At 36.8% G+C, this 26,435-nt stretch overlaps 1 protein-coding gene and 1 pseudogene across 2 annotated transcripts in view; one reads left to right on the top strand and one right to left on the bottom strand.

Moving 5' to 3' along the window:
• LOC139442048 (protein trachealess-like) overlaps positions 1–26,435 on the top strand; it is a 118,609-nt gene that overhangs the window by 76,566 nt on the left and 15,608 nt on the right. For both annotated transcript variants that reach the window (XM_071222829.1, XM_071222828.1), the window contains 3 exons: positions 8,260–8,336; positions 19,292–19,381; positions 25,725–25,815. In XM_071222829.1, the coding sequence (XP_071078930.1) occupies positions 8,260–8,336; positions 19,292–19,381; positions 25,725–25,815 (258 nt within the window). The remainder of the gene's footprint in view (positions 1–8,259; positions 8,337–19,291; positions 19,382–25,724; positions 25,816–26,435) is intronic.
• On the bottom strand, positions 5,661–6,553 carry LOC139442175 (uncharacterized; annotated as a pseudogene).

Raw genomic sequence — 26,435 nt, 5'->3', positions numbered from 1 at the left:
GAAAGATTATCATAACCTGTTCTGTCAGGGGAACGCACAAAAACCTACAACTTATTCTGTTTGGCTGTATGTACGTCTGCTAAATGAGGTGTAGATGATTAACAAGGATGACATGTAACTGCAAATTATTCTCTTGTGAAGAACCACCCAGAGAAGCATATTTTTTTGGTTTCACTTTCTTAAAGATCAACTCAGAGTGATATACTCTTTTGTCACTTTCTTGAAGATCCACCCAGAGTGATATACTCTTTTGTCACTTTCTTGAAGATCTACCCAGAGTGATATGCTCTTTTGTTACTCTCTTGAAGATCCACCCAGAGTGATATGCTCTTTTATGTCACTTTCTTGATGATCCACCCAGAGTGATGTAATCTTTTATGTCACTTTCTTGATGATCCACCCAGAGTGATATACTCTTTTGTCCCTTTTTTGAAGATTCAACCAGACTGATATACTCTTTTATGTCCCTTTTTTGAAGATCCTCCCAGACTGATTTACTCTTTTATGTTCCTTTCTTGATGATCCACCCAGAGTATGATACTCTTTTATGTCACTTTCTTGAAGATCCACCCAGACTGATATACTCTTTTATGTCCCTTTCTTGATGATCCACCCAGAGTATTATACTCTTTTATGTCATTTTCTTGAAGATCCACCCAGACTGATATACTCTTTTATGTTCCTTTCTTGATGATCCACCCAGAGTATTATACTCTTTTATGTCCCTTTCTTGAAGATCCACCCAGACTGATATACTCTTTTATGTCCCTTTCTTGAAGATCCACCCAGACTGATATACTCTTTTATGTCCCTTTTTTTAAGATCCACCCAGACTGATATACTCTTTTATGTCCCTTTTTGAAGATCCACCCAGACTGATATACTCTTTTATGTCCCTTTCGAGAAGATCCACCCAGACTGATATACTCTTTTATGTCCCTTTATTGAAGATCCACCCAGACTGATATACTCTTTTATGTCCCTTTCTTGAAGATTCACCCAGACTGATATACTCTTTTATGTCCCTTTATTGAAGATCCACCCAGAGTGATATACTCTTTTATGTCCCTTTATTGAAGATCCACCCAGAGTGATATACTCTTTTATGTCCCTTTCTTGAAGATCCACCCAGAGTGATATATTCTTTTATTACATCACCTTCATGAGGGTCAACTCCTGGTTGTATAATTTCTAAGCCTCATCTTCAAATTTCAAGTCTATATAAAATAAAGTTTTCTCTAATCTAGATAACATTTATTACAAAATTTACTCTTAAGAAACTTATCTATGTGAAATTGCATTGTTGTACATTCTTTGAATAGTCCCTTTGAACATATTCACAGGATAAGGCCTCAACATTAATGTTGAAATACCCATATCATTGTTTGAAAATGACCAAACATACTGATCCAACATTCCACCACTTTATACATGACTCACTTCAAGCCAGTTCAGGTAACCCCTGTTGGGCCTCCCCTCTAGTGCGCACTTGATATCCAGTTTTTTAAATATATTTGAAATTACCCAGGATTAAACTTGCTAATCAGCTGTGTTGAGTAACAGGACTCAAAATAGACCTACAGCAGTTGCCGTAAATCACAGGGTGGCCAGATAGCACCAATCGTTTGTTTTGTGTGTATTTTGGAGGCTCCAAATCTCCAGACAAGCCTGCAGTGATAAGGGAGCCTTGACTGACACCTTTGTCAAATGATACCATGGTAATTCTGATTCGATACAAGATTTTTTAAATCTGAAGACTCCTGCAGATGATAACAGTTGGAGACATGTTGTTTAATGTGTGTGTGTTTACAGTGTAATTGTATTTTCTGGAACAGTCTGGTACATTTCCGTAATGCATACATTTTCTTTTAATAATGGACAATTTTTGTGGGCGCTGTTTTGACATGTTTGTCATATAAAGTACATGTTAACTCATTCGTTAACTAAAGTAGAACCGAAAGCGATGTATGATCACAGATAGCAGACATCACACCTGACTTAGACATAAACTAAGCTTCAATGTTATTGCAGAAATTAGCACCATTGTCTTTTCCGTTACCTTTCCTGATGTGTATGGAAAAAGAGTGGAAGACTTGAGCTGTGGCCTGGAAGTGCTTGTGTTTGTTCATATGCTTATGACAATATATTACAAGTGATTCGGTTCATTTGAAGGGCTACCCAAACAAGTTTTGTGGTATTTATGTTACCATACAGTGAAAAACATTAGGTGCCACCCTTTGGACTACTGTTTCCTGATTGGCTAATAATCGAATGGGCAGGGTTTGTGTTACATTATTGCGCTGATTTTGTATGGTTGTCTACGTTGTGTTGATGATTAAATAAGCAGTCCATGAAGCTATTACTGTTATTGTTGACATATTTATTTCTAAGAATTGACTTCATTATGTTTTTGTGTTTATGGAGGTTTAAACCACAGACCTATTGGTTATATAGGTCTGTTTATAAACATAAAAACTGTCGTGAACACTTGACATCTTTCTTGTCATTGATTTAGTTGCATAAGAATTCAGGATAACATTCGCCTGTTCATATGATTAGGTGATGTACTATTCTATAAAAAGTGCTTTCAGAAACCAATATTGATTTTCTCCTGAAACTGTGCAGACACATTGACCAAGTGATTTAGTGTTGTCATTGGTATTTAGGACTTTCAAATTTGATCATTTCATTTGGCTTCCATATGAAACAAACATTACATACTGCTAGATGTTTCCTTGAAGGATGAATAACCTTCATATCAAACACCAAGAGAGATATAAAACTAATATGACTGATCAAAACCATAAGATTTGTTTTTGAAGCATTGTATTTTGCACACAACTTGAACCAATCCACTGATGGATCCCTAGGCTAATATTTATTTCCCCCAATTTTATAATCTTATATACTACTCAAAAGAAGTTAAGGAACACCTGATTCTTTCATATTACTATGGTTAATATCTCAGATTATGACAGATTAACTATAGTAATATGAAAGAATCGTTTGTTTCTTAACTTCTTTTGAGTAGTTTTTATAACTATCTACAAACTATAAAATATAATCCAGATGGAGCCCAGATGAATGCTTAATTTCAGGGACTATCTGGATTTGTTGAATTGTTTTAGACTTGAGTTTGGTGTATTTCTTAATTTAATCTGTAGGGTCTGGGAGACAGATTAATGGATTCCCCACACCATGCATATAAGTGTAAATTCCTATCTATTCCATTCCAGGATTGCCTGTCTCTGATTTAAAAGTCAAGTGTCATGTTCACAATCCATATGCGGGGTGGTTGGGTAGCCCAGTGGTTAAAGCGTTTGCTCGTCATGCCGAAAACCCGGGTTCGATTCCTGACATGGGTACAATGTGTGAAGCCCATTTCAGGTGTTCCCCGCCCTGATATTGCTGGAATATTGCTAAAAGCAGCGTAAAACCAAACTCTCACTCACTCACTCACTCACTTACAATTCATATGCAGACTAATGCTAGAGAGGGTGATGAAATATCACCTTGCTACAAAATGTATGCTGAAAGTGGCATAAAATCCCACTCACTCACGCTGCATCTACCTGTCAGTTTAGAAGTTATTCTACCTATAACAAAATATTTACTGTTAACTGATAATACCCATTCACAAAGCAATAATTTTGAGATAAGACATTTCCTTTCATTGAGGCTGAATATCTCTCAGTGAAATCATCCCAAATAATGAAATCTAAATAGTTAAAGGTAACTTCATCAGAATATACCATCAAAATGTCCAATAAACAATTCTATAATACCTTGTGTGAATGGGATATAAAGATCTCCATGGCCGATTCCATGCCACTGATAGTAGCTCAACAGTCTTTGTCAATGACATGCCTTGCCCATTCATGTAACTACAGCTGATAAAAGCCATTTTCTGATATGGACTATAAGTTAAAGATCTTGGCAGGAGATACTAAGGTAACCATACTATTCCCACTCCAAGAAAAGCAACTCTCCCCAGAAAACTCCCCCTCCTAGATAAACTGGGTGGTGATAAGGGGATATTTAGTGGTTGAGTTTTGACATTTATGACCGTCATCACAGCCGGTTTAAGTTGGCGTCCTTTGGCTTGTTGGCATCAAGGCAAATTGAGTGAGGGTGGCGGTGAACTCACAAAGTCAAGATTCTAAATTAATAAGCTTCTCCCTGCGATTTCACTCCCAGGTTAGGGATGATAAACTGTCCCATGGTAAAAGAAGATAACTTTGTTGGTCCAGCGATGTGAGAATTACTGCATAATAAAACATTTTAACTTCACGGATATTACGAATGATAACTGTTTATTGAGAAAGCAATTGCCCTCCAATCTCCTCGTCTTTGCTCTCCAGAACTCTTCTTTGGTGGTAAATAGCGCCAAGATGATCAAATACTCATATTTCTGCTGGAATTGTTTTTATTTTAGATTGATTCTCAGATTTAGTATTGTTGGAAACTAGTTTTCCGGCTTGCGTGTTAGTTTGGTTTTGTACAGATGAAATTGAGCGTGTTTTACTTTTCAATCAGCTCGGTAATACTGTACTTGAAGTTTCCTTCCAAATAGATTATATTTTGAGAAACTATTTGATTTAACAAGGTTTAGCTTTAATGAAAAATGATTTGTTTAATATTTTGTTTCAATTTAACTATATCTGCATCCTGTTTTTTCCATATTTCATGATTATAGTTAGGTTTTAAAAATTATTCTAATTAGAACTGAAACTGTTTTGGAGAGTCCTATCAATTTTATTGACGACGGTGACATTTACTAATTCAGTTTGTTATTCTTTGAAAAATACATGTAAAAAAGTATTTTCCTCACAACCTAACCAACCAAAAATAATTTTAAAATCAGTTTGGAAGTAAAACACTTTGACGCTTTGGTTCACTGTTACCATAACTTCCTGGTTCTTCTTTACATGTCATATGCCTAGCCTCATTCACATGCATAGCCATATATTCAGAGTATTTTCGTAGATTTAATCATAACAAGGTCTGTCATTTCAACATAATGTAACAACAGTTCATTTCTTGACAGATTTGGTCAGTAAGTCAAGAGGCAGGAGGGAAAAAAAAGTACTTAGGTTGATTTTTGGTTGATTATCTTTAAAATATAGATATCTTCTTGAAATATTCACTCTAAATATAGAGAAAATAGAACTATATGTATATTTTCAGTCAACGAAATGTGAGAGTTGGTATTTCTTTACTTTTGTTAACTGAGGTTAACTGTATTTTCTTCCATAATGTTTGTGAAACTGTTATACAGTGTACAAGATGACATACAATAAGACCACTATAGTATTGTTATACAAGTACCAAAATGTATATACATACGTACTCAACATATCAATGCTTTCAGTGAAAGTTGCAAAAAAATGTCTTTTGATCTCTGTAATGTATTAATTTTTAAATTCTTCAAAATTTAGCATTTTGCTTTTGAAATTGAAATTTGATGGAGATATTGCAGATTTAGTATATTTCAACATTGGCATCATCTAAAGGTCTTTCCACACTAAATAATCACTTCCACTACTATATACAATAAAACTTTTGGGATAAGAAAACGTACAATTTTATGGATAACAACTTCTGTTCATTACATGTAGCAACATTTACATGTTGATTCTTACACTGTAGTCAACATTTGTCTAGATACAAGGTACCTGGGGTATATGTCTATACAGAAAAGTACCTGGGGTATATGTGTGTATACAGAGAGGTACCTGGGGTATATATGTGTACCGGTAATCAGAGAGGTACCTGAGGTATATATGTGTATATAGAAAAGTACCTTGAGTATATGTGTATACAGAAGGTACCTAGGGTATATATCTGTATACAGAAAAGTACCTGGGGTATATATGTGTAAATAGAAAGGTACCTTGAGTATATGTGTATACAGAAAGGTACCTGGGGTATATCTGTGTATACAGAGAGGTACCTGGGGTATATATGTGTATACAGAAAAGTACCTGGGGTATACATGTGTACACAGAAAGGTACCTGGGGTATATATGTGTATACAGAAAGGTACCTGAGGTATATATGTGTATACAGAGAGGTACCTGGGGTATATATGTGTTTACAGAAAGGTACCTGGGGTATATTTGTGTATACAGAGAGGTACCTGGGGTATATATGTGTTTACAGAAAGGTACCTGGGGTATATTTGTGTATACAGAGAGGTACCTGGGGTATATATGTGTATACAGAAAGGTACCTGGGGTATATTTGTGTATACAGAGAGGTACCTGGGGTATATTTGTGTATACAGAAAGGTACCTGGGGTATATTTGTGTATACAGAGAGGTACCTGGGGAATATATGTGTATACAGAAAGGTACCTGGGGTATATTTGTGTATACAGAGAGGTACCTGGGGTATATTTGTGTATACAGAAAGGTACCTGGGGTATATTTGTGTATACAGAGAGGTACCTGGGGAATATATGTGTATACAGAAAGGTACCTGGGGTATATATGTGTATACAGAAAGGTACCTGGGGTATATTTGTGTTTACAGAGAGGTACCTGGGGTACATTTGTCTTGTCAGAAAGGTACATGGGGTACCCCATACTCTTGCTGTTGTGAGTGAGTTATCAATGGCATTTGATGTATGATTCTCACACATCATTGTGGAAGGGTCGTGGGTCAATTTGTTTCCCATGTATAAGTATTACAAACGAAGAGATTATTATACGAAAATGTGAGTCATACTGATTTTACGAATTCAGAATTCTTGTATTCCCCGAGCGAGAGCGAGTGTAGTACATGAATTGCTACATGAGGTTTGAAAAATCAGAATGACGTTGTTTCCAGTGTGACATCCTTCTGACATCAACAATGCCGTCCATATGACATAAACAATACACTGGTGCACTTGAAGAGATATTTGCACACGTGCATATACATTTTTTTATGAACTTGGATATTTCTGACCCTATGGGTAATTAAAAAGACAATGATTATTTTGAATTTGAATAAGGCACTTTGTAAAAGGCACAAGTATGACAAGAAACGCGACATGTTACCACCAGATTTATAGGTGTTTTTCTTCAACCACTAATATATTCTTGCCAATAAAATCTGTACCAAATCTTCCTCAAAGCAAAATAATTTATAGAAGAGTATATCATGGCCCCTAACCTTCTTGAAGTAGTAAAACGGCCATGGTACGTCATTCATTTGATCATATAAATCAACAACCCCTTTTACTAGAATTCAAAGAAAACTCATAACAATTCTTTATTCATCATTAATTCTATCTGAATCATGCTCTTTGACATTGTATATTCAGATTATTAGCTATTAGTGTCAGAAATGTCACCATTTTTGTTTTCCTGTGTTTTATTCCTGTTATCAAGGCCCATGATGACAGGATGTCCACTCAGTGGGATTTTCCCCCAGGCGTATAGCTGATTCATGTCATCTCTCATCCCCCTGGTGACAATATGTCAGAGACAGGCTACAGTTTAGCATATAGTGGCGGACAGTCCTCTGGTTTGGGCAGACACTGAAATTATGTTTTTGTTGGAAGAAATTTGGCGTATAATTGATCAGACGCTCTTGACTGTAGCCCCGTCTCAGTGCCAGTGGTCAAGAATTGGTATTAATTGGAAGTCGTGTTCGGGGAATAAAATAGAATTAGATATGTCTTTGATGATTATGATAATTGAGTTTAGTTAATGAAGGGTTTAAGTTGTACATTGTCTTGAAGAATCAGTCCGCATTAACAGAGTCAGGTATCTTCAAAAGATGGTCATAACGACACACAAACTCAGAACTGTGGTGCTTAGCAATTTGGTAGGGGTGAATATTGAATTTTGGATGTGACATAATATTTATTTTGAAAGTTCCCTTGTGAGTTTTTGTTACATCAAGTGATGATTGTCGGTAACTATTTTTTTTAAAAACCCAACTAAAACACTAAATGTACAATTTGAAAAACCCTTTGACCTAATAAAGGTGCAGATAAAAAGGGTTTTGCAGTTCAAAACATATCCTAGAATTTGCCATAAGGGAAGGGGAGTAATTTCTTACTCATCGAGAGGAGTGCTGTACTTTGTATGTGCGGAGGGGTCAAAGCCACTCCATCTCACCCCAGCTAGCAGGCCTAATGGGAAGGTCGAGATTGCTCCACCCCCTCCAAAGGGCACACGGGATTGGGATGGGGGGTCAGTGCTCACCTTATATTCCTGTAATATATATAAATAACAAATATGTCCAAATACGTTATTTATGTTCCAGGGCCATCAAGGAGAAGAAACTTGTCTGCAGTTGCCATGGAGATTTTTGAAACACATCAGGGGACACACATATTACAGGTAGCTAAAGTATTTATTACTATGATTCATGAGTATAGAAGTATAACTACTAATGATGTTGCAGACATTGCACCTGGGTTCAGTTCCACAAAGAGACCTTAGCACAAGACTACCATAAACCCATGTTAAAGTATGTGAGTTACGATCACCATTGCGTTAAGGTTGCTTTGTGGAACAGTGCGCCAAGGTGTATCTTATGTTACACCAAAAACACAAGTCTGAGGTGGGTGAAATTGAAGTTTTTTCACTAGACATGATGCTGAACCTTATATCTTTAATGTGTTTATTCTTGGGGTGGGAGATATTGAAGTTATTTCACTAGACATGAAAGCTAAACCCCATATCTTTAAAGTGTTTATTCTTGGGGTGGGAGATATTGAAGTTTTTTCACTAGACATGAAAGCTAAACCCCATATCTTTAAAGTGTTTATTCTTGGGGTGGGTGATATTGAAGTTATTTCACTAGACATTATGCTGAACCCAGTATTTGTAAAGTGTATGTTCTTGAAGGAATATTCAGTGACCGAGACATATCTGTGTCTTATTTAACATTAGTGACATCTGATGTTTCATCTATTATTAACATCAATGTCAAATTATCCCTTGACACAGTTGGAATAGAAGTTTCGAGAATTATCAATATTTTCCTTTTAGTATAGCCCACAAACATAGGCACACTATAACTGCATGTTAAATCATTATGATGATGTCACACTGTTGTTGTTGCAGTTGATTCTGAGCCAGGAATTCACTGGCCATTCTCAAAAACCATTTTATCAAGTAAAACTGATGCAACTATAGGTCACTGAGCAAGATTATGGAGAAATTATATATCAACCATAACATGGTTAAGTCAGAGAAATCTCTTGAATCCGTTGATTCAGGAAGTAGAATCAACAGATCATTATGATTTCTCCATTACATAATCAGATATTTTTTTTTTTTTTTCTAACACTGAAACAAATCACCTTAGGTTGAAGTGTTCGAGGTTGTGTTTGTTAGCCTAATGAGCAATGTATTTGCCCATTATGAGGACGTCCAGTGGACCATTCAACAAAGCGATCTTAGCGCGGCAGTTCTGTGAAGTCCCCTACTTTAACGACTTGTGACTGTCGCAGCACTCGCTATTGATTTATGGAACAGGGTCCTGGGACTCGTTCCACAGAACGAACTTTGCGCTAAGATGATCCAACTTCCACAAAGGGTTCTTGAAGCTACAACTATTGTTAGTCAGCTTCGCAGTTATGTTTGTCTTTGTGCTAAGATCGTTTATGCAGGTAGGCTGTTGACTTGTGAAATACAATATTCTTTTTGCTAAAATTGTAAATCCAATGCATTACCTTAAACTTACAATATCTGTTAAAGGAATGTCTCTTTGACGCAAAAGGCCCTGAGGCCTGTTCCACAGCGCTAAGACGATCATAACTCCAACATGTAACATAGACTTGAAGCAGTAGTGGCATTAAGAACTCTTGTCGACTGGGGCCCTGGACTGTGGGTATATTTCATAAAGGCCATTCTTCATGTTCCCTGTCCTGATATGACGGGAAATCTACTGTGAAAACCCTATGTAATCACACAAATGTTCCAATTGAAGCATCAATCTTTCCTCCAATTACAGTATGGTTAAGTTTCTGCTTAGTGAAATTCCTTACATGGTGTGCAAATACTGAGGTATGGGAATCTGTATTCATATCATTGTCACATACTGTATGATAGTCTCACTGCAGTGAGTACAGGTTTGACCAGATATAATATCTGTATTTACCAGGCAATAAATGAAACTGCATATACGTTTATCATATGCACAGTTTATTTTGGTATCTAGCATTTTTACTACTCAAAATAAGTTAAAGAACACCGGATTCTGTTATATTACTAAGGTTAATCAAAATGGGACAATAGAAGTTATAGAACAGCCAGTTCTGACTGATTAACTATGGTAATATGAATGAATTGGGTGTTCTTTAAATTCTTTTGAGTAGTATATTTATTTACACAATTGTTACATGTGCAGAAACAATTGTATCGTCACATGCGACTGAACAACAGCAGGTAACAGAAAAAATGATTTCAGCTGTTTAGTTTATGTGTGTAATCACTTCAGTGACCACATAGCATTAATGAAAAGCTTTGTATCTGTTAGGAAATATGAATACATTGTAAAAAAATGTGATGCATGCAGAGATATTATCACAATGCATTGCTATGCTATTTGGGCTTAATTATTCAATTTTAACAAGTAAATACTCTGATATAGAGCAAATTCACTCTGCATACAAATATAGAAAATATATAATAAAAAATATAAGAACTTTGGAAAAATATTATCACACCCTACACATGTTTATTATGGGGTTTTGTATAAATAACCATGTTTTGAATTACAGGTAGGTAAAAGATAGAAAGAAATTTGAATTCTGGCAACCTAGGAAATTGAATCCTGGCGACATTGTTTCCAAGAGTATGATAAGGCCTCGGAGAGCCATTACACGACATGAGTTCCCCCCCTCCCCCCTCTCCATTCTATCCCCTCTCTATCCACTGTGGTTTGCTCATTGGTTTTCTGTCAAGCTTGTCTGATCACTTGTTGCGTCAGTGCCACTGCGGATTTTGTCTTATTACTATTCAATTTGCATATTAATTGAAACGAACGCAGACGATTTTTATGGACAGCTCGGAAATACCAAGCTAATGTGCGATTCCCAGTTATGATAGTGTAAATCAGCCCTCATAAAATACAGAGAAATATTTGAGGAGTGATTTAAAGTGTAATTTAATCTGCCAGTGTTAACTCTTTCTTGTAGCAGGCATAGATTGGCAGTTAAGAATCAATTAAGCTTTATGTCCTTATTCAGGCCTTTGCCATTACACCGGGATGGGATTTCCAGGCCCAGAGAGATTCGGGAAAGGGAGAAAAACACAGGAGTGGGAGATTCACCGAGATTTGTGTGATCTTATTTCAGGGTTGTTTACATATTCTTCCTTTATATAAACAGAAAACATGGCAGACTACATGTATGTGACAGCTTTGGGTTTGGGTTTTTATGTCCGACATAGCTATCATTATTGTTGAATCACTAGGAGAATATGTAATGCTTAAAAGTGTCATTTTTATGTTTGGAGATGAATTTAGTCGTCACTTCTGCATGACAGAAACTATTTCATTTGCAGGAAACATTTATTTTCATGAAAGATTCGTCAGTTTTGTGAAAATGAACACGAAATATTATTTTTCAAAAAGCTTTGGTCAGTTATTCTGCACAGAGAAATGACATGGTATAAGAATATGTATTGTTTTATAAGCCCTAACAGTATTATTCAATAAATTCTACTGAATATGAAAAAATGATTTCTTTTGCCACACAGTATGCTGCTGCCCAAAAAATATTTGATTACATGGTGAAAAATAGATCAATTCAAAAGCTCCAGTCATTTCTGCCAGCGAACAGAGTGGCCAAATTGTTTTTGGCTTTATTCAAATTTCATCAAAACACCCGAGATTAATCAACTCTATCAATTTGGAATAACTTCACCTCTCAAAGGTACTTGCAGCTCCTCCCCGTAATTTCTTTCCACCTTCCACTTTACTCAAGGATTCTCGTATTTAGGATCTTCAAATTGTCGGAGAAACAAATTTATACACATAGCCCCATGAGGATGGAACGTGAACGGAATTCTCCTACGAATGCGCATTTCTCCATGGGTTGAGTCAAGAAGTTTTTGCCGAGAAGGGAGAAGTCTCGGAATGAAGGGCTTTAATCAGAAGAACATTAATAACCATGTCGGAAACGGTGAATGGCATTTGTATTAAAGTGTTGATAGATTGCCTCGTGAGGGACCCTTCCTAATTAGCTCCATAATCAAATTTGAGCGAGTCATTATTGTTTGCGGCATCGACAATGAATTAACTTCAAAGGTGCTTGTCTCTCGTTGAACCATCATAACCCGCGAAATCGGGACGGGAAATACACTGTAGCGGAAACGTCCACTGCTACCACAGTATCGCAATCTAGTTTGGCTAGGTAACCTACGACATTGTAAATGAATTTGTTTCCTCCGTTTTTTACATAGCAGTTGTTTATTATTCAGATTTCATTTTCAAGTCGAAGCAGAGGGGGAACCTGGAGGAAAAGTTGTCACTGGAAGTGCAACGAAACTCAACGGGAATTGTTTGGATAATTCAATCGAGGTGTTGTAACGAGGTGCCGTAATGATTTGTCCCTGAGATTATGTTTCTCATTATCAGCTGTTTATACCTTGTGATTGATTGCTTTCAATTGTGCACGGCTGCATGAAATCTTGTTAGATTTCCTCAAATTTATCGAGCTCGACTTGGCCCTTTTTCTGATAATAGTTTGCAGATTGACTTAGTAGCGCGAATGGAGCTAGGGGTGTCACTCACACTAATGCCACGGAATAATTGAAAAAATCAATTTTATTTCCTCTTTTGCAATTCAGATTTGTGTTTTATAGCCCAATCTTATGTTTTTGGCCTTTAGAGTAGGATTTTCTATACATTTTATTGGCTTGCTAATCTACTCTTCTAGCACAATGGTTGTTTAATTACCATAAAGATAGGAAGGGGGGTTCCATGTTTGCTAAAATGTAATAACATCTTTTCCAAGCTTTCTTAGGTGTATCCTGCGCCACCATAAAGCTTTATCAGTTATCTTTATTGAATCCATGAGGAGTGGTCCGACATACGTAGTATGGTCGTCAGTGCATTGATCAATGCCATATAGAATCTCTTTTTCAAATCTTTAAGACTTTAATGTCCGAATATTTTGTGCAATCATTTTTATGAGTGTATCTATATTTGATAGTTGTAAAATATGTAGCAGTGTAAATTTTACTAATGTTTCGTGAAAAAGGTTACTGAAAAGAAAACTCTTCTTTGAATGAATTTAATTTCCTGATGTAATAATGTTGTGCTTATGATTATGCTTAAATTAATAGGGTTGGTAAATAGCCTTATTTTCTTTCAGTGCCAGAATTTATTCTCAGCCGTGCTCTTTGTTTATAAATCAAGTTAGGGTCTTAAATATCAGCCAGTTTGGTAATCAGACATACATAGGATGGTTGTTTGTGCAATGATCAATTTTATATACCGATCTCTTTTTCAAACTTTCATGACTTTAATGTCAGAATTTTGTGGTCAATAGTATTTGTGAGTGTATCTATTTTTTATAGTTATAAAATATGTGTAAATTTTACAAATATTGTCTGGAAAAGGCAACGGAAAGAAAAACACATATTTGAATTAAATTAACTTCCATTAAATGAAAACTTATGTTGAGGTTCTGATCACTCTTAATTCATAAATAGGGTTTGTTTGTTTTCTTTTTGTGCCCCCAAATTATTCTCAAGTGAGATTTTGAAAACTAGTTAGGATATGTGCCTTAAATAGGGCCAGTTTGGTAATCAAAACCCCATAATTATTTTAGGTCTCATTAAAACAGTATTGATTAATGTCACATTTTTGTGATAACAGATAATATTAAAAGTTGAACTGATGTTGATTTTGGCATTTAAGATAAGATGCTTCAGGTGACAACTCTTTGCTCAAGATGCAAGGTTTGGATGAAGCAATGTTAAACTAATTGCCGTTATCATCCACCTGAAGTATTTACATTCTGATTATCCTGATGAAACACTTGCCATGTATTAATTTCAACAAATCTAAAAACAGATTACGCTTCCCACTAAATGATAACAAAAATAAGCACAATAAACAGTTAAGAATCCATCAAATTATAATTTATTGACTTTCTTGACGACAAGGAAGTGTGTTTTCAATTTCTCTGTTTTTGAAGGTTAGTAAGTAGCGATTAGTCGTGAATCTATGGGCTTTAGCGTGATGTTTGACTTAGAAATCCATCGCAGGTGAGCAAATAGAAAGGTCACCAGACACGCTCAGTAAGGAGGGGAGACAAATACGCACAGACAGACAAAAACGCTTCTCAGAATGTAAAGTCTCACTTAACGATGCTATGTCAACGAGACTTCTTAATCACGGAGCTCTCCTTCCCTGCTTCAGGCTTCAGGTACTGCTTCCTTGAGCCAAAAATATTACTTTGGTGATGCGACTGTGTTATGGATAGTTTTACATCAGTTGTAGGGTAGACATACCTTTGGTGAAATCTTGGGAGAAAGCCAGTTAAAATTGAATGTTTGTCAAAATGTTTTCCTAATTTAGTTTGGAATGTTGTCATTGAAAGAAAGATGAGAGATTTTACTAGGGCTTCAAAAGGGTTTATCTCATCTGTGAGAGGTGATGTCTAGGTTTGGCAATGCTAAGGGATGGAAACGCTGAGAAGGTTGCTGAAACACCCTCTCTGACATGAGATTGCTTAACACTGTTACAAGGTGTATTATAGCATTATTTATAGGACTAAAAAAATTGAGCTATAATGGGACAGTGCAGATAAAAAAAAGAATTCTGACTTTGTTTAAGTTTATTTCTTCAGTTTTGAAACATAAGATGGGTGTAATAGAATTGTAGGTCAGTAAAGTGATGGATGTCTTTCTTCATCTATTGGAGTTAGCTGTAAAATTGACATACATTTTTTGGGGTTAATTCTGTTCAGCATGGAAAAAGTGGTAACACAAATTTTCGAAATAAATTAAATATGTGATTTAAATAAAACAAATCCTGTTTCCGTTTATGCATTTTGATTGGTCAGATGTCCCTTGTGTAATGTTGAAAGGTTCTTGTTTGTTGTTTAATGCCACACTCAGCAATACTCCAGGTATGTGGTGGCAGTCTGTAAATAATTAAGTCTGGACCAGACAATCCAGCAACTGACATCTCAATCTCCACAACTGGATACAATCACATGTGTCAACAGAGTCAGCTAGCCTGACTCCCTGATCCTGTAAGTCGTCTCTTACTTGCTGAAGACCAATTCTAACCTGGATCTTCTCTTAGTTTGAGAGCTTCTGTTATTCATTACCTCTGCATGTCACTGCCTGGGGACCGACGCTACAGTGTTCTCCATGTCGAGTTAATCCACCCAACGTGTCCAGTTTATCCCTCTCGGTCACTCACTCAGATGAAAGGAATATATATTCAAGTTGTGCCATTTTAAAAGCAATGTTATGCAAGATCAGGTCAGGTTAGGTCATGAGGGGGCCACACATTTGCTGTGCAAGCTGTTTTCATATTTCATAATATTGGTGTCACTATTAAGTGTTCTGCTGAGAGAGATTATGGCCTTCTGTCATTCCTGTAAATGAAACCTTCACTCAAAGGTAATTTCATAGATAGGACATGTGGCTCCTCAAAATGTTGCACATTCAGAGGGGACTGAACTGCTATTTGACAGCAAGCGTATTGTATCTTCACTCCTCTGACACATGTTGCAAACATGGACGAGAAATATTGCAGTGTGGGGATGCTAAGCCAAAAATATCTAATTTCCTTTGAGGGGCATATTATTGTTGAACTCATGTACCTGCATCTGGGTCAGGTTCTGAGACATTTGAGAGTGGTGTTGTGTTCGAACTGCCATTTTCCGACACTGATGATGTACACTTGATGAAAATTCTACCATTACACTGAAGAATGCTTGATTCTGATCATGGTCAAAGCAACATTAAAATCAGGTATCTAATTCCATTAATACATGACACTTTTTTTTGATAGCAACTTTTTTTTTTCTTTATCACACAGTGATTATTTACAGACTGCTGTCATATAGCTGGAATATTGCTGAGTGTGGCATTTAACAACAAACAAACAGACATTACAACTGTTGCAACTTCCACACTTTCACATGGGCTATGGTAGACATAGCATTGTATTGTTGTAGTGATGAGGGTGGCCCAGTAGTCTAAGGTGCCGTGATTCGCTGTGCAGAGTTGCGTGCCTTTGGCATGCCAGAAACCTATGATTGTGGGTTCGAATCCCGGTTCGCCCCGATTGTGTTTCTGGGTTTGTCAGCACCATACCTGTGCTTGTGGGTTTCACCGAAGTGGTAAAAGTCTGAGACCTGCATCACTTCGGGCTTTCCTCCCACATTAAGCTTACACACCGTGATATAAATGGAATATTGTTAAAAGCGGAGTTAAACCCAACTCACTCACTCACTCAGGTCCTCACCATACCTATCTGTAATGACAACATACATATTCTTCAATAGACTTGAACATCTTAACCAGAGACAACTTTCTGACATGTGATGTCACACTTCCTCTTGTTTCAAATATGATCACACAATAAAAACTAAAAGCTCATTTACATAGCATTGTATTGTTGTTTTGATGAAATTATGAAGGTCCTATAAATACATCATAGGCTCTGGGGAAGGCTTTTTTGTTGTTGTCAATATTAATTTTAGATATTGATATTTTTATCCCCCTAGCATATAATGCAGGGGGATATAGTCATCATCTGTTTTTCCTGTCAATCTGTCAGTCCATCCATCTGTCCGTCCGTATTTCATTTCCAGAGCATAAATTGAAAACAGTGAAACATTTTTCCTCCAAACTTGGTACATGTATTAACCCGGGGCTGAAGTGGTGCCTTTTGCTATTGAGCAGGCTGGGGGGATTTGTCATCTTCTGATGACTCTTGTCTGTGCAAGAGTTGCATCATAACAATGATTTTGTCCATTTATTGCCAGGGATGATTCTTTAAAACAATTTACAGTCATTTGAGGAGTTGGATCATGTCAAATAGGGCTTTAAAAGTATGGGTACGCATCTGTTTCTACCCCTCAGGTAGCTATTTGTGGTGGGATGATCCACCAATGCATTGGTTGATCGCGATCTTTTACTTCTCGACACAAGTATCGATCACAGTCGCACCCTAAGTAAAAAATATCAGTTCTGACCTTAAATCTTTGCTTTACTGTTCCACTAAAGCCGAATCAGTAGCGCAAGTTAATAGTGAAAACATGAATATTTTCATTTGTTGTGCCATTCTTGAAACTGCCAACTGTAAATCGTCAGTGTATTTGGCCATCAGGTCTATGAAAAAGATGGCTTATGCACCACACATAAGAGCACATGCAAGTATCGTGATATATATCGGATCGTGAGTAAGGTATCGTAATATGTATCGGTTAACACAGTTGGTGTCCCAGCCCTAGTAGCTAGGCCTCCCCCATCCTCTTCACCAGCCCAAGCCCTCGACATACCTTGCGGTAATGACAACATACATATTCTCCAATAAACTTCAACATCTAAACCAGAGACAACATTCTGACATGGGACGTCACGCTTCCTCTTGTTTCAAATATGATCACACAAAAAAAATTGAAAGCTCATTTCCATAGCAAAGACAGAAAGAAAACCTGTGTTGAAATGCAGTGTTGACAAGGGCCTGTGACAGAATAAGAGTTAGTTGGACAAATATTGAACAAATTCACCTCTGTTTGCATGAACTACATACATGTCTTTGAGCTCATCTTACGGACACTGACAAATTCCAGAGCAATTTAGGCTTTTGCAAACTCACTATCGCCAGCTCTTTATCAAGTGAAGTTTCCTAGCTTTTAATGAATTTACTAAGTCAGTGAGAATCTCTTGTCCGTAGTCCTGGACCCACTTGCACAAAGCGATCTTAGCGCTAAGATAATCGTAACTCCCATACTTTAACATAGGCTTACGATAGTCTTAGATGGTAGATTATTTCTTCTTCATTTCAAGCAAACAGGAACTGGTTCAAACTGGTTCCACGGAGTTTTGTACTTATTAATGAGTTTGGATTTTTTCGGTTTTCATCATGTATAATTAGGATCTGTATGTAATCATTTTACGCTAATTATTACGTGAAGGGATGGGACCCAGATCTTTAACTCATAGAAAATCTCACTCGAGAGTCTGTTGATGTCAAATATAACAACATGAGTCGATACAAGCTTTTATTTACAAGTGTTATATTATATTTCGATATTTGATGTCAAAAGACACTCGGATGAGATTTTGTTTGTCATAAAAAATCATCCTTCCAACCTTTTCAGTTTGGAAACAGTAATAACCAACTTGTCTTAGTGTAAAAAGTACATCGAGCCAGCTTCAGTGGCAGAAATATTAGTGATGTCATTTGATTGTGATGTCATGGTAACCAATGGTTACTTTGGGTTAATGTGTCATCATTCAAGGATATATCAATGTAAACAGGCCTCTGCATCATTTGGTTGTTGCTTTTGTGGCAAAAAAACTATCATCCTATCCTTGTTACAGTTGCTCTGTTGAGTTCGTAGCATTCAGCTGCCAGAAACCTGGCATCCAAACAAATTCATCAATAATAACACATTCATCAATGATTAACACATTCATCAATAATAACACATTCATCAATGATTAACATATTCATCAATAATAACACATTCATCAAAGATTAACACATTCATCAATTATAACACATTCATCAAAAATAACACATTCATCAAAAATAACACATTCATCAATAATACCACATTCATCAATGATAAACATGTTCATCAATGATAAACACATTCATCAATGATAATGCATATTCATCAATGATTCACACATTCATCAATAATAACACATTCATCAATAATAACACATTTATCACTGATTAACACATTCATCAATGATAAACATATTCATCATTGATAATGCATATTCATCAATGATTAACATATTCATCAATGATAAACATATTCATCAATGATAAACCTATTCATCAATGATAATCATATTCATCAATGATAAACACATTCATCAATGAAAAACATATTCATCATTGATAAGCATATTCATCAATGATAAACACATTCATCATTGATAAACACATTCATTATTGATAAACACATTCATCGTGCCAGTATCGATCAAACCTAACTATTTGTGTGTTCAAATCTTCACTTTTCTACTAACAGGTCACTGCTATGAAAAGCCTTGCACACTACATGACATCATGAAGAATTGTTATGTTTTTCAACTTATTGATAGACTTATAATATTGTTGTTTATTTCAGTCACTGGATGGATTTGCCTTTGCTCTTGCAAATGATGGTCGATTCCTGTACATATCAGAAACAGTGTCTATATACCTTGGTCTTTCACAGGTAAGAACATAGATAATAGTTTCGTAGGGCAAAAAAACAGGCTTTTACTTTATAATGTGTATTGGGGCATCAAAATAGAAGCTATTTTTTTAATTTCTTTATTATTGTTTATGCATCTTGGATGGACTCCCATTATGTTCTTAGTGCTGATATATGTAGATATGACAGGTGTTTCTGTCTGCACATGAAGTCAACTCTGACGAAACATGGAGTACACGTAAATATGACCAGATATGCTGATACTGGTTAGTCCTAAAAGATGTAGTGGTTCAGATAGGGTCCACGTGCCCAAAACGATTGTAGCACTATGACCAGTGGAAGTCATTGTTAAACAATGGGAGTTACAATAGTCGTAACATTAAGATACTTTTGTGAAAGTAGACCCAGGAGCAGGCAGACGGGCAATGTGTCTTGTTGTTTATGGAATAGATATTTATAGATAGATATTTAAGTCATAACAAATATACAGTTAGAGCAGTATTTTTGAAGTTTTAGCAGAGAAAGTCAGTACAATATTAAGAAGAGGGTCTTTATTATCAAGTTACATGGGGTCACCAGAACCATGGCCTTGGTTCAAGTCCTGAAGATATATTACGATTGAGGAGATTGTGAGAAACAAATGGCTGTGGAAAGTTCGTTTAAAATCTGAAAGTTTTGTCAGAAGGAATGGACTTCTCTATGAAATGAATATCCGCAGAACATCATGCTGTGAATTTTCGACTTGCATTGACATTAAACAGACAAATGATCGTCCATGGTTGAAAAAGCGGCTGAAGTGAAGATGGTTCGATCTTGTTGAAATAAGACTCCAGTGTTCAAGTAATCATGTAAATAGATGAAGGAAGGTTGCAAATAAATTCAAACACTGCTTTTGGAGTGTCCAAGAAGAAAAATGGGTCCTAGATTTATGGTAACGAATGATTGATCTTGGTTCTGATATGGAGGGGAAAAGTAGTCCTAATCAAGGCAGATAAAACCAGGAAAACAGCTTTTAGGAGAGCTGTTGATAAATAATAGCCATCAACTCCACAAACAAACGTTACCAAAATTGTCCAAATCACTTTTGTCATCGAAAATGGTGGAAAATTAATCAAATCTAATTCGATGATGCCTCCCTTGGTGCTGCAGTTGATTGCGAAGATGCCGAAAATTAATAATATCAGAGTTATCAATCTTTAGGAAGAAATAACATTACAAGCCGTGGAGTCATTTAAACGAGACTTAATCAAATTCCAGAAACAAAGTCCACCCCTCCATGATGTTTCTATAACCCAGTAAACCGGTTGATTTGCCGAGTTTTGCAGAGATCGTCATCTCCAGAGACTCCATGTTTAAAACTCTGGGCACATTCTGCCGGCATGGTAGAAGAACGATGAGAGGGAATTGTGGGCTTTTAGTTTATTGGCCCAGGGGGAACCAGGTAATGAGACCTTCAATTGTCACTTGGCAGGTCCCAGGGAGCACTTCATTCGGGGCCTTGACATCACGGGATTAATCGCCCCCTGAGACTTTCCGACTGCAAATGGAAACCTCTTGAGCCAGGGTCTGCCCCTGACAGGGCCATAATTGTCATCAGCGCACCCTTGCGGGGCCCTGAGATTGACCCGCCAATCAATTAACAGTTGGTTTGAGGTCTCATTGTACCTGCCGATAATAACGTCTACTTCTGTATGTGTTAGACACAGACCATCACTCAGGATGCTTTCTCAACTTACAAATTTGGGAATCGGTTTGTTTTGAGACTATTTCACTGACATGATACAATCACTGGGACTGAGAGAAGGTTTTTTTAATGCAATGAGATGCTGCCCCCTGGTGTCAAGTTTTCATGGTCTTGGTCCTCTTTGTAGCTTGACTTCAAATTTGCTGAAGTTTGATGTTTTGGAGATGTTTAACTATGAAAGTTTCATTTGTGTGAAACTACACTTAACAGTTATGATATAATGCCCTCAACGTTGCTATCAACGTTCGTGATCGAAAATTGGACAAGTACACGATAGATAACAATACAAAACACATCATTAAAAAATGAAAAATGAGATATGAACGGGTCTAAATAGCACTGATTTATTCAGTTCCCATCATGAGTGACGGATAAAGCCGATTGTTGGATTAACGAGTGTCGGGTTAATGAGATATACTGTATTTCGTAACATGTTTTGTTTTGGGTTTTTTATTTCAAATTTTTCATGAGCAATTTGTGTAAATATCCGGGACGATAGAATTAAAATATGACCTGCAATGAATTACAAATTATGTTATATTATCTGTACTGAATGAATGAGTTAATATTGTGTGTCAAGAACCTTCATGAGGGACTTTCAACATTTATTCATGAAGTTCCAACAACCCATAAATCTGATAGGTAGAATGTTGAAATATATGGGTTTCTGATGATGTGATCAGTAAAACAGACAACACCTTGGTCAATTTATTACTAACATTACCCTACATTAAGTCATCTGTGATGTAAAACAATTTATGACATGATCATCCATTATTACATTGCCACGGACTGTTTCACAAACAAATAAACTACAGAAGTGAACAATAGGCATGAACAAGCCAATCAGCATGATGCATACTTTACATTCAGTGATTTACTGAATCCCCAGAGGGTAATATCACAACATATGTGATTGTATCTTATCATGTGTAATTCCATATTCATGCAAGGATATCACCAAATATTTGATAACCTTTTTTTTAAGAGATTCACCAAATTTGATCATGTGATCAGGAGTGATTGGAGGTTTATGTCCTTGAAACTTTGAAATGATTGTTTTAAGAAAAATACAAACAAAAAGAAAAAGAGCATATTTTCATTCAAACAGTATTTCAATTATTTATTGTTTTTTAAACTTACCTTAATGGATATGACTGAGGTCAACTGTCACATGACTGCTGAACTTTTAAATAGATGTATTTATTATTCTATCAACTAAATAGGATCAAACATATGATAATGCTTTATCTTGTTGTGTATGTACAATAGTCATTTCATTATTAAAAAAATGTTATCAATGATGCAGCTGTCACCTGATTTATAGTTGGTAAATAGTAACTACAAAGAATCTATATCATCATCCAAAACTGGCTCCATCAGGAGATATCGCTTGGGTGAGATCAAGCGATATCTACACTGTAGATATTGCTGCAATGAAATTGTATCACAATGCTTTGCAGACCATTGTGACGTCATTGGATACCATGACGTCACAATCAAATGACATCACTAATGGCTCTGCCACTGAACCTGTTAGCAGTACTTTTTACACTTAAGACACTGCTTATTACTGTCTACAAACTGAAAAAAGTTGGAAGAATGATGTTGGATGATAAATAAAATCTCACCCTCATGTCTTTTGATATCAAATATATCAACACTCGGTGATAAAAGTGGAAAAAATCCTTGGCAAGCCTTGGAGTTTTCCCACTTTTATCAACTCGTGTTGATATATTTGATATCAAAAGACACGAGGGCGAGATTCTCTATTTTTGTAAACCATGAAATTTATACAAAAATCTTTTATGAAGGCCATAAGCATTTTGCTCCATTGCTCCATTGGTCTCAATCCACATTCAGCTCTGTCCATTGAAAGTAGCACTTGTGATTGGTGGAATTTGTATGTGACTTAAATTCAGATTTGATTAATCTGTTGGCTCTTCAGGTCATGAGGTATTTGCATAATCTTCAGCATTTGACAAGAAGGGGTCATCAATTCTCCTAGTTTAGCTATGCAGCCTGTAGGATATGTGAAAGAATCTTAAGATAAAATGTGATTTACAACTTGATTAAATTAATCAAATGGTTTTTTTAGCAGATGTATTTTGTTCACCATAACCATGGTAACAAATGCTAATTTCTGTATTCTGTTCTTCTCATTGTAAATTTACATCAAATGTGTTAACAAACAAATTTCTAAGATTGTTCTCCCAACCCACTTTTATTAGTCTACTCACCAAAAGAATGAACAATACCATTTTTAATAATATTCTGCTGGATTTCTTTTTTATTCAAAGAGCATGTCCAAAGGAAATACTTACCTTGTGAATTATGAAATGAAAACAAAATCTTTCGGAAAGAATAGTTATCAGACTCCATTGCTGATCAATCGACAATGATATCTTATGTCAGTTCAGTTCTGCGCACTGAAAGTTGCAGCTATAATTCCTATCCATTTTCGTGTAAATGAGAACGACAGTGTGGCATTTCTGACCATCTTGATTAACCAAACAGTGGACACTGCCTGAGATGTGCACCCAAAGACTGCCGTATCTGCAGTGAGCAGTGGAACAGATTGTCAATTAGTAAATGGATGGACAAGAGCAGTGAGTTAGATAATGTCCCAACTGAACATCATGGCCACAGCCATCACTGTCAGAGGTCTCCTTCCAATGACGTAACGTGGAGATGAAGCAGGCACTGTCTTGTACCGACTCATTTAGCGTCAGTGTCACTTTAATTGGTTACCTTCTACTGACAAAAATAGTGGAATTATGCATTTTACTGTAAGCCTCAAAGTTTTCCACACTGCAGTGATACTTCTAAGAGGGGCATTTAGAAGTTGGAGTACTAAGTAAGGATAAGATATATGGATGAACAACTTCTTTATTATAATTAGGAGAGACGTTGCATTGTAGGTTCTAACACCGTTATCAAGAAAGTGATACATGTAACAGTCAATATCAAGTATCATTACCTGCCCTATACTCAGGGGTGAGAGAGAATCTTCCACGGAACCGCAGATTTTAGTGACCACAAATTTGTTAAAATCTCATCGTTTCTCCCTCAACCCCCCAAATTATGGACCACGTCCTTTACAAAGAAGTTTCAGCTGAAAAGAAAAATTTCCAAACTAAACTGTTCGATGACAAACAAAACCTTGGAAAAAAAGAAGATAAAAAAGTTGCTGTTTCACCATTAACTGACCAAATAAAACTTCAAGAGCTCAAGAACCAGTTGGTATTCTATGTTTTTCTCAATACTGTTTATATATTTCCAGCATCACTTCTTTACTGGTGTCAGTGGATCTGTAAACCTTTGAATTAGAAATGTGTCACCCAACTTTTGAGAGTGGTGTTGCAATCGTCAAGCCAATTCTATCAGCTACCATTTGTTATCTGGTCCTGTTATCTGGCCTTCCAGAATCTTGCACTGAATGTTTAATAACTGAAACAAATGACAACATTAAGTGTTTTTGAAGATTGAAAGATTTAGGATATCTTTTAGTTGATGTCACAACATCTGATGGAATGTCAATGATAGATATCATTGATGTGAAATTTGGTGAAGTAGAGAGTGTATTTTGGCTCCACAAAATTTTGGGAACAATTATTAATCTTTGGGACAATGAGCCATCTACTGACTCAAGCTGATGGCAGTTATGTGTGAAGGTCTTTGGGATGGTGAGCCAACAGTTGCCTCCAGGTGTAGACAGTTGTGTGTGCAGGTCTTTGGGATGGTGAGCCAACAGTTGCCTCCAGGTGTAGACAGTTGTGTGTGCAGGTCTTTGAGGTGACAAGCCAACAGTTGCCTCCAGGTGTAGACAGTTGTGTGTGCAGGTCTTTGGGATGGTGAGCCAACAGTTGCCTCCAGGTGTAGACAGTTGTGTGTGCAGGTCTTTGGGATGGTGAGCCAACAGTTGCCTCCAGGTGTAGACAGTTGTGTGTGCAGGTCTTTGGGATGGTGAGCCAACAGTTGCCTCCAGGTGTAGACAGTTGTGTGTGCAGGTCTTTGGGATGGTGAGCCAACAGTTGCCTCCAGGTGTAGACAGTTGTGTGTGCAGGTCTTTGGGATGGTGAGCCAACAGTTGCCTCCAGGTGTAGACAGTTGTGTGTGCAGGTCTTTGGGATGGTGAGCCAACAGTTGCCTCCAGGTGTAGACAGTTGTGTGTGCAGGTCTTTGAGGTGACAAGCCAACAGTTGCCTCCAGGTGTAGACAGTTGTGTGTGCAAGTCTTTGGGATGGTAAGCCAACAGTTGCCTCCAGGTGTAGACAGTTGTGTGTGCAAGTCTTTGGGATGGTAAGCCAACAGTTGCCTCCAGGTGTAGACAGTTGTGTGTGCAAGTCTTTGGGATGGTAAGCCAACAGTTGCCTCCAGGTGTAGACAGTTGTGTGTGCAAGTCTTTGGGATGGTAAGCCAACAGTTGCCTCCAGGTGTAGACAGTTGTGTGTGCAGGTCTTTGGGATGGTAAGCCAACAGTTGCCTCCAGGTGTAGACAGTTGTGTGTGCAGGTCTTTGGGATGGTAAGCCAACAGTTGCCTCCAGGTATAGACAGTTGTGTGTGCAAGTCTTTGGGATGGTGAGCCAAGCTGATGGTAGTTGTGTTTGCTTTTTCAGGTTGAGATGACTGGCAGCAGTGTGTTCGACTATGTGCATCAACAGGACCACCCTGAACTGGCAGAGCAGCTTGGCCTCTGTCTTCCACAAAGTGAGTTGCCACTACAACAAGCTGTATAGAATTGTCAGAAGATAGTGGCTATATACAGACTTAATAAATATGGCAGAATGTGTTTTGTATGCACACATCTTGTCAATGGGAGTTCAGTGATCGCATTTGCTGTATAAAGCATGCACTCCAATAAGCAGCCCCTGGTTTGTAAGTGTAATCTTTGTAAGTGTCCCAACTAAGACTGAACATGACAGTCTGTATTTTTGTGTATATTACAGATATTTTACAGGAAGCAGCAGAGTGAAAAAGGAATGTAGTTGCCTAGTTACTATAATAAAAAAGTTTCATTTACACAGACGTTGGAACTAAGGTGGAGTGTAGGGGCATACCAGATACTAATATTTCATGCAGAGACCTTTTTTTGTTGTTATGAAGCATTTATATTGTACACAGCAAAAAACAATATTCTGATACATGTATATTATTAGGTGTTCCCTTACTTCATTCCCCCTGCATATATAATTTTTCCATAAAGAACAAAAATCCTTCATGGGAAACATGGAACATTTCGGGACTGCTGTGATGATGAAATGATTAGATCTAGAAAAAAGTTCATGTAGAGTATGAAAACTATTAATTCTAACAGAGGGTATTTGTCT

This window comes from Haliotis cracherodii, unplaced genomic scaffold (genome assembly GCF_022045235.1).
Source record: "Haliotis cracherodii isolate W230 unplaced genomic scaffold, xgHalCrac1.p SCAF_5, whole genome shotgun sequence".
Classification (NCBI taxonomy): Eukaryota; Metazoa; Mollusca; class Gastropoda; order Lepetellida; family Haliotidae; genus Haliotis; species Haliotis cracherodii.
The sequence above is the reverse complement of the archived record's forward strand: the minus strand, read 5'-3'. Positions and strand labels throughout refer to the sequence as shown.